Genomic DNA, 18,024 nt, shown 5'->3' with positions numbered 1-18,024 from the left:
TCAACCTTCCTAATGCCGTGACCCTTTAATACAGTTCCTCATGTTGTGGTGACCCCCACCCATAAAATTATTTCATTGCTACTTCATAACTGTAATTTTGCTACTGTTATGAATCGTAATGTAAATATCTGATATGCAGGATGTATTTTCATTGTTACAAATTGAACATAATTAAAGCATAGTGATTAATCACGAAACAATATGTAATTATATATGTGTTTTCCGATGGTCTTAGGCGACCCCTGTGAAAGGGTCGTTCGACCCCCAAAGGGGTCGCGATTCACAGGTTGAGAACCGCTGGATTAGAGCATTGGCTATTGGGGAATCAGAAGGAAGAGAGTGAATTGAAAGTGTAAAGAACTAGAGATAGCAGTCTTGGGAAGATAACTACTTTTGGTAGGAAAGGACACATAATTCTGAAGGAAAAGAAGGAAGCAAGGATTAGCAATTTATACAGAAACAAAAGAGAATCATAAAATCAAAAGATACACCAAACCTCCCATCCCAACCCAAACAGGCTCTTCCTAAAGAAACTATATTTCACTATGCCAACAGAAATACTCAAGATCCCTGCCAAAACAGAACCTCCTGTTTTTGCTGGTCCAGAAAAATATAAGACATTTCAAATGATTAGTAAACAGCAGTCAACATCTGTAAAAAGTTTCTGTATGGAAAAAAAAGAAGGTAAAACCATTTTGATTACTGAAAATCCTACTGCCAAAATCAGTGACTCACCAGAGGAAAGTTGTTGTTGTACACCAACTCAAATTCAATTAAACAAGTATTGACAGGAAATACACTGAATCACAAATTTTAAAAGTCAAACTAGAAATGCACAATGGACATCACATAAAAGATGTGAAAATAGAATTTTCCAAACTCAGGAAAAAAATGAAAAATGGCAAAATAATCTCAATTGAAGACCCAATTCCAGGGTACTTGGCTCAGTTGATCATTCCCATAAGCCAGGGTTGCAGGTTCAATTCTCGGTCAGGGTACATACAAGAATCAACCAATGAATGCATGAATAAGTGGAACAACAAATCATTGTCTCTCTCTCTCTCTTTCCCTCCCCCTTTCTTTTCTCTCACTCTGTCTCTCAAATCAGTTTTTTAGAAAAGTAGCCCCATGCTGTTTTGGCTCAATGGATAGAGCATCAGCCTTTGAACTGAAGGGTCCCGGGTTCAATTCTGGTCAAGGGCACATGCTCGGGTTGCGGGCTTGATCCCCAATTGGGGGTATGCAGGAGGCAGCCAATCAATGATACCCTCACATCATTGATGTTTCTATCTCTTTCTCTCCCTTCCCCTCTGAAATCAATAAAAATATATATTTAAGAAAAAAAAAAGCTGTGGTAAATTTTACACAATGGAATACTAAGCCATAAAAAAAAGAAGGAAATCTTCCTTTTTGCAAGAGCATGAATGGACCTGAAGAGTATTATGCTAAGTGAAATAAGTCAGAGAAAGAAAAATACCATGTGATTGCACTTATATGTGGAATCTAATGAACAAAATAGAAACAGAGTCATAAATACAGAGAACAGACTGACAACTGTCAGAGGGGAGGGCGCTTGGGGGGCCAGGTGAAAAAAGTGAAGGGATTAAGTAAAAAAATAAATACAACGCCTCAAAGACACAGACAACAGTATAGTGATTACAAGAGGGAAAGGAGGATGAGGGAAGATAAATGGTAATAGAAGGAGATTTGACTTTTGGTGGTGAACACAATACCATATATAGACAATGTATTATAGAATTTTACACTTGAAACCTATATAATTTTATCAACCAATGCCAGCCCAATAAGTTCCATAAAAATAAAATTTTAAAATGATGTTCAAATCTCTGATGAGGGAAATCAAATCAAAACCACAATGAAAATAAAAAACATTTCACACCCATTAGGATTGTTGCCTATTATCAAATAAGTAGAGAGTAACAAATGTTGGTGAAGATGTGAAGAAATTGGAACTCTGTGTATTGCTAATGGGAATGTAAAATGGTGCAGCCAGTATGGAAAACATAGCAGTTCCTCAAAAATTTAAAAATAGAATTACCATATGATCCACAAATTCCACTTTAGGGTATATAGGCAAAATAATGAAAGCAGGACTCAAGCAGATATTTTTATACCTATGTTTAGCTGTATTATTCACAATAACCAAAAAGTCAGAGAAACCCAAGTGTTCCTCAGCAGAAGAATGAATAAACAAAATGTGGTATATACATACAGTGGAATATTATTCAGCCTTTAAGAGAAGGAAATCCTGACACGTGCTATAGTGTGGATGAACCTTGAAGACATTTTGCTAAGTATTTCAAGCCAGTCACAAAGGACAAATAGTATATAATTCCACTTAAAATTGAGAAATTCACAGAAACAGAAAATAACTTGGTGGTTGCCAGGAGCTGGGAGGAAAGTGGGAGTTAGTGTTTAATAGGTATAGAGTTTCGGGTGGGGAAGATGAAAAAATACTGGAAATGGATGGTGGTCATGGTTGCACAACAGTGTAAATGTACTTAATACCATTTGTTTTTGAGAAAGGGAAAGCATATACACACATACACATGTATAACATGCAGGAAATTATATTTTTACAGACATAGTTTTATAAAAAGAAGCACTGGAATGTTACACCAGAAAATAATGAAAAGGTCACAACTTATTGGGAATAAGAAAACAGTAAAAATTACAGGAAGGAGAATGAAACTTCTCTGAGAATACCCCTTTATATTCTTTTGATTTTTGAAATGTAAATGTTTTACTTAATAAAATTAAATTAAAAAAATGAACGAAGCATATTCTAAAATTGACAACAAACTGAACTGTGGATATGATAACCACATTGAAAAAAGAATTAATTCAAATAACCTGAACACAGAATCTTCTCAGTATACTTTTAATGGGGCATATTTTAAAGAAAAAGTGGAACTGCAAAGAAATTCTGACTTTTTCTTAATGTTAATGGGTTTTTATGTATTAAACATAGAGCAAATGAGTAAATAAGATACAAATATAGAATGGGAGATGAAGAACCTTGCAATATAGAATTTGAATTGGAGTTATCTGTATGAACTCTTAACTTTAAAGTTAAGATACCTTCAATTCAAATCATTCATGTACAGGGCTGGGCAAAAGTAGGATTACTGTGCCATTGTGACATTCTTTTGAGTTAATAAAGCTAATATAATAATAATAACCTGCATGTTCCATATATATATTTATATATATGTGTGTGTATATATATATTCCCCCCCCCAAGTTTTGTTTATTGAAAAGGCCTAGAAGCAATGATACCTCAGAAGCAATAAGCATACCTTGGTTTCTAAATCACATTCTCTACTAAAAGGAATCAAGATTTTTGGAGAAATGGCTGATTCTAAGGCTGAGCAGAAGAGAAAATATAAGATAATTCTGGAACATTTTATGTCAGACAGGAGAGAAGTCTCAAAGAATGGTGAGGACATATCAAAAGGACACAGGAGCCAACTTGAAGGAGTTCTTACTAACCAAAATTGAAACAATATGAGTATCAAAAAGAATAAAAATAAAAGAACAATGGTAATAGCATTCATGGGTCCCAGTGATACATAAAAATATCAAGAGTTGCACCCCTAGCCAGTTTGGCTCAGTGGATAGAGTGTCAGCCTGTGGGCTGAAGGGTCCCGGGTTCTATTCTGGTTAAGGGCACATGCCCGAGTTGTGGGCTCGATTCCCAGTGGGGGCGTGCAGGAGGCAGTCAATAATTCTCTCTCATCATTGATGTTTCTATCTCTCCCTCTCCCTTCCTCTCTGAAATTAAAAAAAAAAAAATTTTTTTAAGAGTTGCAGGGAAACATCATCTTTACAGAATACCAGCTAATAAAATATAGATGGAATGGTAGAAAATTATTTTAATTTATTCAGGGAAGGATAATCAATTAATGTTGAGACCAGAGGGTAAAAAATCTTATTGGAAAATATGATATTCACATAATCTCAAAAATTTTCCCTCTGATGGCCTATTAACTACAAAGGGGAATTGCTGTGAGGAAATCTGCAACTTAACTGATCAAATTTAGTATCATCAATAATTTGACAAACTGATACTATGTGCCTCTTGAAGTAAAGCAGTAAAAAGTACTCAACATTACTTGTATAGTGTCTGTGTTAAAACTGTTTAGCATCAATGTAATTGTAAGGAAACCATCCGAAAAATCCCAAATTGTGGGATATTCGGTAAAATAATTAGCCCAGACTCTTCATGAAAAACAAAAGAACAAGGCTATTGTACATTGATGGTGTCTAAAGAAACATGACAACCAAATGCAATATGTGATTCTTTATTGGACCCTGTATTTAAAAAAAACAGTTTTAAACATTTTGGGGAACATAAGAATATTAAACTTCTTGGGTATGGTAATATTGCAGCGTTAAAGGAGAATGTCTTTGTTCTGAGGACAAATGTACTGACGTATTTGGGGTGAAGTCTCATGATGTCTCTAACTTTCACATAGTCCAAAGGAAAAAGTGTGTGTAGATATATGGAAACAAAATGTGGTGAAATATTAGTTATTGAATCTAGGTGAAAGATGCATAGTTGTTCATATTACTGGTTTTGCTATTTTTCTCTAGGCTTAAAATTTTTCAAAATAAAAAGTTTTGAATAAATTATGTATGTAACTATACATATATATGTGTGTGTGTTCATGTTCCCCAGGCCTCCTCTGGACCTCTCCCCAGAGTTGCTGAATCAGAATCTCTAGGTAATGGGGCTTGGGATTCTGCATGGTAAATGGCTCTCCCGAGACTCTAATGCAATTGGTCTGTCTATATTTGGGAAGCATTGTTCTAGAAGAGCATTCTTCTCCATTAAAGTCTTGTATGGTGTGTGTATGTGTGCGTGCGTTTGCGTGTACGTGTGCGTGTGTTCTGTTCACATAGGAACAATCATTACTCTCTTGCAGAGCCCCTCTAGGGGGGAAAATGGGAAGGTAGAATGATTCACCGGTGAAGTTATCTCAGTGCTGCCAACCTTTTCCTCACATACCCTTGTTTTACTGATCTCTTTTACTGCTCAAGAGTATGATTGTTTCTTCTAATTAGATCCGTCTGGATCACTAGTTCTCAAACTTGGCTGCCAGTTAGAATCAGTTGGGGAATTCAGTATGTAGGCCTTAGAGCAGTTAAATCAGAATGCCTGGGGGTGATTCTGATGTATTCTTTAGTGCTCCCCAGGGGATCCCAGTGTCCAAGTTTGATAGTCGTTGATTTAAAGCAGAAACTGGCCTCTGTGAGACCACTAGCCAAGTATGTCAGGAACCTAGTACAAATTCCCTGCTCAGCAAACTTGATCACGTGCTCTGGTGTATTTGTGGTAAGTTGACTTGAACCCTTTGTATGTTTCTGTCACTGATCAGCCTTCTCATTTGCTAAGTAGTCTCCAGGGCCTGTCAATAGAAAAGGGAATTTTTAAGATGCATATCTCATTTTCTGGTCATAGAAATTTGAACTCTTTTTAGAAATGTAGAGGGTGGAGGGACAAAAACAAAATTTTAGAGTGAAGTAACTTAACCATGGTGACTTAAATGCTTATTTATAAAGTTAATTTTTACAATATTTACTGAACTTCTTTTTGTCTGCAGCAAAACCCCTGGCATTGGGTAATGCCAGACCATCTATACCTATGACTATCTCAAGATTAGTCACAACCCCCACCTCCAATGAAATTAACCTGAATTAACTTGTGTTTGAATCTGTATATGGGAATGTAGCAGCGAAATGGTGATAGAGTCCTATCAGAGGTAAAGGAACCTTAACAATCCTTCCCAAGTACAATCACTTCCTCCTAAGAAAAGACAGTTTATTCAACATCTCCCAGTTCCACTTCTTGTTTCTCTCAGTCTTGGGGTAGCATGGAGATAGGTCACCAAACCTCAGTTTGGAAGCACTGCTTTAACTCAATATCCTCCTCTGACAAATACAGAAATAAGAAAAGAGAAATGAGTTGTTCGAGGTTGTACAGTGAGTGACATATTTCTGTACATGTATTTGTATATGTACATGTATGTAAAACTCCTCTGGGAGGAGAGAATGAGTTGGGAGTGTCATGGAATCATCTTGACAGCCATATGTCTAATAACTTCACAAAGCTTAGAATTATTATATAGGACAGTGGTGGGGTGGAAAGTAGGGCCCATAACAGGTGGTTTCTGGTATGAGTGCTGTTCTGTTACCTGCCACCAGAGGGCATGAACTATTATTAGATTCTGGACCTGTTGCTCTGCATTTAAGTCCAGAGCTTCAAGAAGACGCTGTTAAGTTTAAACAGCTGGACCCTAACATATTTAGTAGCCTCACCATCTGGTGAGCACCTGGAAGCTCTTATAACTGGTTCCATGTCAGTGTTTTTAAGGTAAGCATATAACACTTGCAGCATGCCTAGGTTTAGAATTAGAGACCTGGCTTTGTAAAATTCACTCAGCCACTTACTAGCTTAGTTACGTGACTACTGATAAGTTGCTTTACCTTTACTTTTAACCTTGAGTTTCCATAGCCTCACCTGCCAGATCATTAATAAACTCTGCCACACGTGATTTTTATAGCATTCATCAATTCCTGGCACCCATGTAATAAGTGGAGATTTTCTTCTTTGTTCAATAAAACTCTTATTGAGCTTATATTCCAGTTGGAAAATGCAGACACATTACAAGGGAAAATAAAGAAAAATTCAGGCAATGATAAGAGTTAAGGATAAATAGGAGGGAGTGGGATTTAGAAGTCTATTTTAGAGAGGGTAGTCTAGGAATGCCTCTCTGAGGAGCTGAGATTTCAGCAGCTACTAATTGTTACAGATTTGAGGAAGGGTTTTCGTGGCAGAGGGATGAAGCTTGGTATGTTTGAGGAATAGAAAGGCCAGTGCGTGGAGGACAGAGGAGTGATAGGAAATGAGTTATAATAAGTAAGCAAGTTCCAGATTATGTAAATCTTGTTAACATACATAAAGAGTTTAGATTTATTTGGTATTATGTGATGTGAGCATAAAAGTGTGATCTGATTTATATTTTAAAATACATAAAACGTTCTGGCTGCTAAGTGGAAAACACAGTAGGATGCAAAAGTGGAAGCGGGGAGTCTGTTACAAAGCTCTTGCAGTAGTCTATGCAAAATCTGACTGTGACTTAAGTTAGGGTGATTAGTAGTGTGAGAATATATAATGGTGAGAAACTATTTGATTTAGGTTACATGAGGTGAAAGAGCCATCAAGACTTGCTAATTAATTGTATTTGAGAGGTAATAGCAAGGGAGGAATCAAGAGTGACTTAGTGTAGGCTTTTTGGTCTGAGCACCTGGGTTTAATAAGTAGTGCATTAACTGAGATGAGATGAGAGATGAGATGAGATGAGATGAGATGAGATGAGATGAGATGAGATGAGATGAGATGAGATGAGATGAGATGAGATGAGATGAGATGAGATGAGGAAGGGAACAAGTTTGGAGGGAGCAGCAAAGTCAAGGGTTCTGTTTTTGCCTTAGCCGGTTTGGCTTAGTGGATAGAGTGTTGGCCTGTGGACTAAAGGGTCCCGGGTTTGATTCTAGTTAAGGCCACATACCTCGGTTGTAGGCTCCGGGCTCTCATCAGGGGCATGCGGGAGACAATCAATTGATGCGTCTCTCTCACTTTGGCGTTTCTCTCTTGTCTCTCCCTCTCCCTTCCACTCTCTAAAAATCAATGGAAAAAATATCCTCGGTTGAGGATAAAAAAATAAAAATTCAAGCACTTTAGGATTTCAGGTAGAGTTATAGAATAAAGCAGTTGGAAATACGAGCATGAGGTTTAGGCTGGACATGTAAATTGGCAGTCATTATTTGACAAGAGAAAAGAGGGGATTATGAAATGATCAGGCACTGAGGTACCCACCTTGCAAGCACCCAGGCCATTGTTTAATTTGAGACCTTCAAATTGTCATTTTTCTTCTTCCTGCTTTCACAAACTTATGACTACAATTATTTTTACCTAGAGAGATAGTATGGAAAAATTGAGTGATGAAATATTTGAAGATATTAATGTGAGGTTTAATAATGAAGGCTCTGGAGTCAGAGGAGTTGGGTTTAAATCCTGTCTCTTGAATATTGTATTTATTAAAATTATAACCTTAGATATTTTACTTAATTTCCTTGACCTCGGTCTTTTAATCTATAATATTATAAATAATAGACAGCATTTGTCTAACATTTAGTATATACCAGGCAGAATTTTAAGTCCTTTACATGTATTAATCCTTAGAATAACCCACTGAGATTGTTTTCCCCACACATAGACTGGGCCTGAACTTGAATTTCTTCAGAAATTTAAATTTTTTTCTTTTAACCATGATAAAGGAAGAGTAGTAGTCAAGATTCTTTGGGCTATGAGTGAAAAAACCCAACTCGAACCAAGTGAAAGGAGGGGACAGGAATTACAGGCTCATATAATGGAGAAGTCTAAGGCCTGGTATTGAATATGTCTGAACACGGGCCTTTAAACACTCTCATGTCTCTCCATCATTTGCTCTACCTTGGCTTTATTCTCAGTTCTGTTCTCCATGTAGCAATGCCAAATCTACAAACTCTCTCTAGCCATGATCTTGGAGAAAGACTCTCCTCCAATATGCATATCATATCAGAAAACAGTTGACCCAGCTTGGTAAATACATACACACTCTTGGTCTAGGGCAGGGATGGGGAACCATTTTGCTGCCAACGGCCATTGGATATTTATAACATAATTCCCTTAATATAACTCCCTTAATATAAATTAATGCTGCTATGAAAAAAAGCTCCTAGATTTACTGAACTTCAAGTCCCACCTGTGGTTACCTTGGCAAGGCCAGACCAAATGTTTTTGTGGGCTGGATGTTCCCCAACCCTGGTCTCGGGGAATCTAATGCTCTTGAATGGCATTATTTTCCATTCCACAGTTAGGCAGAGAGAGCCATGTGACAGACATTCTCAACAAATTACATAGAATTAGGATGGGATTTTTTTTCCAAAAGGAGGGGCGAGGGCGGGGAGGGAAGCTAGACAAGCCAAAAAAGTGATGGTAGTTTTAGATTAAGTGATAGGAGCATCCATATTGCTGTCGCCATTGTTGGTGTAATTGAGCTACCCCAAGTTATCTTCCAGCCTTAGAGGCTTGGCTTAGCCTAGCCAGCTTTGAGACTAAAAGTTTAAAAGATATAGGGTGGTAAATCTTATTAGTTCTATTTTCTTCTCCCTTCTTGCTTCTTCACCAATAATTTAATTTTAATCCCAAAAGCTGATTCTTCCTTTTTCATTTTATCTACACAATGTTGAACATAGTGGTTAAGAGTATAGTATGGGCTCAAGGGTCAGATTGTCTGGGTTTCAATCCTATCTTTGTCATTTGCTCACTTAGAAATCTTAATCAGTTTATATATCTTTTTCTCATCTATAAAATGAAGATAATATCTACCTCACTGGGTTGTCTTGAGGATTAGATGGTCAGTGGAAAGTGATTGGCACGATGTCTGACCCACAATAAAGAGTTCAAAAATATCAGATTCTATTGTAATTTCCAGCTCTGCAGCTTTGGTGCAGCCCCTGTTCTTTTGTCAGAAATGAGAAAACTGAGGTAGATTGGGAGGCTATGAAAAAAGCACTAGATTTCGGTACCTCAGGAGAGAGTTGAAGCCAAATTGAAAGAAGTACTTGGAACTTCTTTCCACTAATTGGAAGACCTAACTATAATAATGATCTTATTTTTATAATTAATTAATTAAATGGTACGTTCTTATTGACTTTTCCTTACTGAATGACAATGGACAATTAACTTCTCTAGGCTTTTTACTTTTTTTTGTAAAATGAGTATCTTTGGACAGGATGATCCCTTTCATCTTCATTTCCTGATCCTTCGTTGGTTAAGTAAAATTGAAGATCAAGAAGTGTTTTGTACTTGGTGTGTGAAAGAGAAGTGTGTGAAAGAGAAGTGAGAGAGCGCACACACCAAAGAATGAGAGAAAGAGAAAAATAGTGAGTTAGTTTATATTGAAATAAACTAAAAAGATTTACTTGTATATTGGGTTTATCAGTTGACATATTTGGTTTCTTCTTAAGAGATGATTAAGAAGAACTTTCACACTCTACTGTCTAGACCATTTCTAAGGATTTGTTAATTTTATCTCACATCTATTTTAAATTTGTCAAGGAAAACTTTTTAGGTGCTAATCTGTAATACTTGTCTTGGAGTCAGGCCACTTGGTTGGGGACTTTGTTCCACTACTTGCTTTGCAACATTACACATGGGCAAGTTACATTCCCTCTATGTGCCTCATTTTCTCATCTGTCTGATGAGGCATTTCCTCTATTTAACCTTTAAGTCCTTTCCTAACAGTCTATGATTCTGTAACATAGACTAGCTGGATTCCAAAGGGAAAACTTGATATTGCCGTTTCCTTTGAAACATATTTTTTATCTGTTGCCTGTTATGTTTGCTGCAGGATTTCGGTTGAATGCCTCCTCTTGGCCCATGTTCCTTTTGAAGACACTAAATGGAGCTGAAATGGCTCCCGTCAGGATTTTCCACAAGGTATGGTGTCCCTCAGATATCACCAACTCTAAATTGCTTAAGGTCATATGCTTATATTCTTTCAATTACTTAGCCTCTGATATCTACATTACACTTATGGCCTGAGGATGCCTTCTCAGAAACTAATTCAGCAGAAGGATTGTTTAGTACCTTATGAAGCAGCAATTATCCCCAGAGGCTAATTATAAATATAGACTATAAATTATGATTATTGGTTTTTGAGTCCCAGCTCTACCAATAACCTATGTCCTTTTGATTTCATGTATAAAGTGGGATTCTAACTTACAGGATAATTAAGTTAAAATGTGTTTACTAGTAAAGTATATAAAATGTGATATAAATCTAAAGGAGCTGTTCTTGTTATAAATCTTGGAGTTCCATAAAGTTCTTATACTAAACAGAGAAAGAAAGGAGACAATTTTTGATGCTTATAGTATGTTTGGAGTTTATATACACTATCTCACTTAATACCCACACTTAACTTTCTGAAACAGATATTATTTCCACTTAGTAGTTAAGGAAACAAATACTTTTGAATAAGGAACTTGCCCAAGATCATATGGCTAGTAAGTGGTGGAATAGGGATCAATAACCCATATTCATTTTTCCTTATTTCTCCAGGGATGAGGTACTCAGTCTGCTCTCAGTTGAATTCTTTATCTTTAATGAGGTTAGAGTTATAAAGGAAACTGAATTAGTGTTGCCTGTGCTGCTATTAAAGTCTAAACCCTAAAGCACTCTGGCTTCCAGAATATATATACATATAGTGTACTGGGCAACTTAAAAACCCTTTCACTACAGAATAACTCAAAATGTTTGGTGGGGGCAACAACTATCCTTTTAAATGCTTTGTTGAGCTTACTAAAAAGGAAGAAAACTTGCCCTAGCTGGTTTGGCTCAGTGGATAGAGCATTGGCCTACGGACCAAAGGGTCCCAGCTTTGATTCTGGTCTAGAGCATGTACCTCAGTTGCAGGCTCCTCTCTGGCCCAGGCCCTGGTCAGGGCATGTGCAGAAGGCAACCAATCGATGTGTTCTCTCACACTGATATTTCTCTCTGTCTTGCCCTCTCTTCCACTCTCTCTAAAAATCAATGGGAAAATATCCTCAGGTGAGAATAAAAAAGAAAACTCTCCAGAGGCTAAAATGAAGGAGGAAAACTAGAGTGTTAAGTGCATGCACTAAACCTGCAGGTATTTTAAGGAGCTTTCCAATAATCTTGTCTTTTACCAGCCACAGTTGGATAGAAGATGAGGCCTTGGGCCCAAGCAAGCCAGGAATAGACCCGAGACTGCATATATAAAACCAGATCAAATACCTCAAATGTTTACTCCTTAGTGAAAGACTGTTACATTGATGAGGAGAGTCTCTGCCTGGGCTCTGGGTAGGGGCAGGAATGGAGTCATCTCCTTGATAAAACAGTCTTTCCCTCATGGAAATCCAGGGTTCAGATATGGTACCTGTATTGTCTAGAAACTCCAGAGTTGTATGGAGATATTTCTGAGTGCCCAGCAGAAGCAAACCCAAAACCTCTCTAGAGAGTTTGGTTGCTTTCAACCCAGATGTCATAGAAGTTCCTAAAGTGAAGTACCAGTGAAGATGAGTACTCCCTTCAGAATTACAGAGCTCTCAAAATAAATCCAACATGGTGGGACATTAGTAGACACAACAAACAGTACGACTATAACCCCAAGGACTTTTAGAATAGAAATATCAGATAGATAGAGATTATAAATTAAATTTTTGAAAATGATTAAAGAATGAAAAGAAGAAAATTTTATTATTTTGTGGTTATTGTTAATCCCCCTGAGGATATTTTTTCCATTGGTTTTTCAGAGAAAGTGGAAGGGAAAGAGGAGGTGAAGGAAGTGGGAGAGGAGGGCGAGAGAAAGAGAAACATCTATGTGAGAGAGACACATCAATTGGTTACCTCCCACATCCTCCTGACCGGTTTGGGGTTCAAACCTGCAACCCAGGTATACCCTTGATAACTTTGGAGCATGGGCCAATGCTCTAACCACTGTACACATTGGCCAGGGCAAGGAGAGGAACTTTTTTAAATGATAAAAGTATAAAATCCTATTTTTCAAAGACAGATTTGAGAAAAAAATTGAACATCTGTAAATGAAACTTAACCATTAAAAGTGAAAGTTAATTATAGGTATATAAGCAACATAGACATAGATAAAAGAGAATTAACTGAAAGACATATAAGGAATTTCCTCAGAATGCAGCACAAATAAAGAAATGGAAATATTAAAGAGAAGAGACAAAAACAATAATATTAGAAGGTCCATTAATGTTGAATATGAAATCCAGAAACAGTAACTAGAAAGTATAGAAAATAACCAATATTTGCAAAGATAATGACGGAATTTTCCAGAGTGTATAGTAAAGGCAAATATACATCTTAAAACATCATGGTATAAGAGGTTTATGGGGGGGAAAGGAGAACCTATGTAATACTTTCAACAGTAAAGATTCAGAACCATTAAAAAAATGGTATAACTAAAGTCAAAAGAAAAGATCTGAGCAAGTACTCACACAGAATTCCTTCAAAAGGATTGCAGTTAGGCTGACAGCACATTTCTTGACAGCAGCAGTTCAAAACAAAGATAATAGGATAATATCTCCAAAGTTCTTAGGAAAAATAGTTGTCCATCTAGAGTTTTATATCTAGTTAGAGTATTATTTCAGAATGAATATAAAATGAAGACATTTTCAAACAAACTAATGTAAGTAGATGCCAACATATCTGCTAAAAGAACAACTGAAGAATATATTTCAGGAAGATCATTGAACCCAGAAAGGAAGAAATGAGATGCAAGAAATAGTGGTGAGGAAAGACTGGGTAACATGTGGGCAAAGCTAATAAAGCATTGCCTATAATTATTTAAAACCAATTATAATAACAAAAGTGATTAATTCTCAACATAACAATGTGAAACTAAATTATCAAACACTGTTAACTCAGGAGTAATTAAAATATTCTAAGGTTTTTATAATGTGACTAGAGATAAAGATGAGTTTTAGACTGACTTATGTCAACTATACAGTTATAGTCTTAAGGAGATCCACTGAAAGATTATAAATAGAATGGTTAACATCTGAATCAATGAGGTGGGGAAGGGAAGAAAATTCAGTCAATTGTAAAGGGAAAAAAGAAACTTAAAAATCAAGTAAAATAGAACTCTAGGAAATACAATAAATTTAAATATATCAGTTATCATAAGAAATGAGCTTAAAAAAAAAAAAAAAAGAAATGAGCTTAAACTCATCAATTTAGTCTAACAGAGTAGATTATTTTTAAATCTACATACTATTTACAAAAGATCCTGATAAAATATGCCCCAAAATGTTGAAAGTAAAAGAATATAAAAGATATACCAGGCAAATCATTATCAAAATAAAGCTGGTGTTGCCCTGGCCAGTGTGGCTCAGTTGGGTGTCATCCTGTGTTCAGAAAGGTTGCCAGTTTGATTACCAGTCAAGGCACTCTTCTGGTTGCAGGCTTGATCCCCAGTGGGGGGCATGCAGTAGGCAGCCAATCAAAGATGTTTCTCTCTCTCTCCTTCTCCCTTTCTCTATAAAAATCAATAAAAAAATATATTTTTAAAAAGCTGGTGTTAACTATACTGAAATCAGACAAAGACTTTGAGGCTAAAAAGCATTTAGAGGTCATTATCTAATGATTTTTTTAAAGTGCAGTTCAGCCATGACTGGTGTGTCTCAGTGGTTGGAACATCGGTCCACACACCAAAGAATCTCGGTTTGATTCCCTGTCAAGGGCACGGGACATATACCTGCGTTGCGGGTTCTCTTCTCAATCCTGGTCTGGGCTCATGCAGGAGGCAACCATTTGATGTCTCTGTCCCTTTCTCTCTCTCTTTCTCTCTACCCTGCTCCCTGCCTCCCTCCTTCTTTCCACACTCTCTGAAAAGCAATGGGAAAAATCCTCTGGTGAGGATTAACAAAACAAAACCAAAAAAAGTACAGTTTACCACGAAAATAAAAGTTATAAATATGTATGCTCCTAAGGAACACAGCCTCAAAGTATATAAAGCAAAAATTGACACAATTACATGGAAAAATTGGAAAACCCACAATCACTAGTGGCTAATTTAATACATATCTCTGAATAATTGATAAATTAAGCAGACAAAAATTGGCGTATCAGTCATCATAAGCTAATCTGAATTAAATTAGTTGATCAATTTGTAAAAATCAGTTGAATTCTTAACAATTGGTGTGAAAATAAAAATTTAAAAAGATATAATTTATTACAGCAATAAAGTTACAATGCATCTAGAAAATGTTAGTAAAAAGCAAGAGTTTTTATAGAGTAAATTTAAAAATGTATAGTAAAGAAGAAATCTATATTAAAGAATACTTAACCAATGGAAAATGCTATCATGATCATAGTTGGGAGGGTTCAATATTATATATATAAAAGTTACTTTTTCCCAAATTAATCTATAAATTCATTGGGATTCCAGTCAAAATCCAAATAGGGTTTTTGTGTGGAACTTGAAAAGCTGATTCTAAAATTTATACAAAAGGTGAAGAGAAGAGCCAGAGAACATATACTAGGTGTACCGGTTAATAATGCGGATTTTTTTCAATAGCTGGAGTTACACATATGTTGATATATGTGCAGTTTGATATGTATGCTATTTTGTTGTATTGACAGCAAACTTCAAAACTTCATATGTCAAATTTGCTGAAGGTGTTAACATCATAGATATTTTTACACTTAAAAATGTCGAATTTCGTGCCAAAAAAAAAAGAGCATTTGCGGGAAGTTATAATTCATTACTTTATTTTAAAGAAAAGTGCTTCTGAAAATTATCGTATACTTCAGGAAGCTTATGGTGAACATGCTCCATCTCAAGATACTTGTGAACGCTGGTTTAAATGCTTTAAAAGTGACGATTTCAATGTGAAAGACAAAGAACGTCCAGGTCAACCAAAAAAGTTTGAAGACCAACAATTATAAGCATTATTGGATGAAGATGCATGTCAAACTCAAAAACAACTTGCAGAAAGATTAAATGTTGCTCAGCAAACAATTTCCGATCATTTACAAGCAATGAGAAAGATTTTAAAAGAAGGAAAATGGGTGCCACATCAACTGAATAAAAGACAAATGGAAAACTGAAAAGTCATCAGTAAAATGTTGCTTCAACGGCACAAAAGAAAATCTTTTTGCATCCAATTGTGACTGGCAATGAAAAGTGGATTTATTTTGAGAATCCCAAAGGCACAAAATCATGGCTTGATCCAGGTCAACCATCAACATCGACTGCAAGGCCAAATCGCTTCGGAAAGAAGACAATGTCTGTGTTTGGTGGGATCAGGAAGGTGTGGTATTATGAGCTTCTAAAACCAGGTGAAACTGTTAATACTGATCGCTACCAACAACAAATAATCAATTTGAACCACACTTCGATCGTGAAACCACAAGAATGTTCCAGAAGACACAGCAAAGTAATTTTGCTTCATGATGACGCACATTCACACACTTCAAAACCAGTTAAAGACATGTTAAAAGATCTTGCCTGGGAAGTATTAACCCACCCGCTGTATTCACCAGACCTTGCTCCTTCAGATTACCACTTATTCTGATTGATGGCACACGCACTTTCTGAGCGGTACTTCAAAACGTACAAAGAAGTGGAAAATTGGGTCTCTGAATGATTTGCCTCAAAACAAGAAAAGTTCTATTGGGACGGTATCCACAAATTACCTGAAAGATACAGAAATGTATAGCTAGCGATGGACATTACTTTGAATAAAGCACTTTTGATGTTTCTCTTGAAATTATCATGTTTTCTTTGATTACAAAATCCGAATTATTAACCGGTACAACTGGTATGTGCATAGCCCATGGACACAGACAACAATGTGGTGAGGGCCAGAGAGCAAAGAGGGGGCAAATGGGAGACATCTGCAATAGTGTCAACAATAAAAGTTAAAAAATAAACATAAAAAGATCAAGGAGAAAGAATAGCCAAAACAATATTGAAAAATGACAAAATAAGGGGATTTTTTTCTTCTAGGTATCCATTTAATGAGACTGTTATTGGTGTAGGATCAAACAGTAAAGCCAAGGTAACAGCATAGAATGTACAACACTTCTTTGTGAACTTTATCTAAGCAATAACATTGTGAATTAGCATGAGAGAGAGAGAGAGAAGAGAAGAGAAGACTGCTAGAGAGAATATACAATGTTAAAACCACTTTGGAAGGCAATTTAGCAATATTTAATAAAGTAGAAGATGTGTATATTTATCCTATAATGTAGTTTTACTCCTAGGTATATATCCTAAAGAAACCTTCCCACATGTGTACAAAGGAACAAGTGCAAGAATGGTCATTAAAACTTTTGAACAGCCTGGCTGGTTTGGCTCAATGGATAGAGCATCAGTCTGCAGACTGAAGGGTCCCAGGTTCGATCCAGTTAAGGGCACATGCCTGGGTTTTGGGCTTGATCCCCAGTAGTGGGTGTGCAAGAGGCAGCCAATCAATGATTCTCTCTCATCATTGATGTTTCTATCTCTCCCTCTCCCTTCCTCTCTGAAATCAATAAAAATAAGAAAATATATATTTTTAAAAACCTTTTGAACAGCTGGAAAAACCTTAAATGTCCGTCAAAAGAATAAATAAATTGTGATATATACATATAATATCTTGGTTTATTAGCAGTTAAAATGAACTGGACAAATTTCAAAAACATGTTGAACAAAAAAACAACTTATAGAATATGTACAGTTAATACCATTTATATAAAATTTAAAATATGTAAATGGATATGTACATGCATGGGGAGTGTGATAGGGGAAGGGCACAAAAGGGGGTTCAACTTTACCTGGTACATTTTACTTTCTTAAAAAATACTGAAGCAAAATGTCACAGTGTTAGGGTTACAAATATTTGGTATTTTTTGAAATTCATTTAAAGGAAGACTAAATCTTCATTTTAAATCTTACATAGCAGTCCCTTTTTAATCATCCAAATGAGGTAGCAGCCTTTTGGCGTACATAGCCTCTCTCTTTGTGTCTAGGTCTATATATTTCTGTTTCTCATCTAGGAACCACCATCGCCTTCCCACAACTTCTTCAAAATGGGAATGAAGCTAGAAGCTGTGGACAGGAAGAACCCTCATTTCATTTGCCCAGCCACTATAGGGGAGGTGCGGGGCTCAGAGGTGCTTGTCACTTTTGATGGGTGGCGAGGGGCCTTTGACTACTGGTGCCGCTTCGACTCCCGGGACATCTTCCCTGTAGGCTGGTGTTCCTTGACTGGAGACAACCTACAGCCTCCTGGCACTAAAGGTAAAGGCCCATCTTTGAGCTCTTGAAATCAGGACCCAAATTGATGATGGAGATTACCTAGATCTCTCATGGTTAGTGTTTCTCCACCAATAAACCTCACCGTAGGCAGAGGTAAAAAAAA

At 36.5% G+C, this 18,024-nt stretch overlaps 1 protein-coding gene across 24 annotated transcripts in view; it reads left to right on the top strand.

The window, feature by feature from the left end:
• SCMH1 (Scm polycomb group protein homolog 1) overlaps positions 1 to 18,024 on the top strand; it is a 136,786-nt gene that overhangs the window by 67,697 nt on the left and 51,065 nt on the right. For 19 of the 24 annotated variants that reach the window (XM_059689771.1, XM_059689768.1, XM_059689772.1 and 16 more), the window contains 2 exons: positions 10,482 to 10,570; positions 17,660 to 17,903. The exons of 2 other annotated variants lie outside the window; for them this stretch is intronic. In XM_059689771.1, the coding sequence (XP_059545754.1) occupies positions 10,482 to 10,570; positions 17,660 to 17,903 (333 nt within the window). Of the gene's footprint in view, positions 1 to 4,702; positions 4,749 to 10,481; positions 10,571 to 17,659; positions 17,904 to 18,024 lie in introns of all 24 variants that reach the window. 3 more of the 24 variants (XM_059689762.1, XM_059689767.1, XM_059689770.1) reach the window with 2 other exon arrangements.

This window comes from Myotis daubentonii, chromosome 3 (genome assembly GCF_963259705.1).
Source record: "Myotis daubentonii chromosome 3, mMyoDau2.1, whole genome shotgun sequence".
In the NCBI taxonomy this organism is placed as follows: domain Eukaryota; kingdom Metazoa; phylum Chordata; class Mammalia; order Chiroptera; family Vespertilionidae; genus Myotis; species Myotis daubentonii.
Note: the sequence above shows the minus strand (reverse complement) of the source record. Positions and strands in the feature narration are given on the sequence as shown.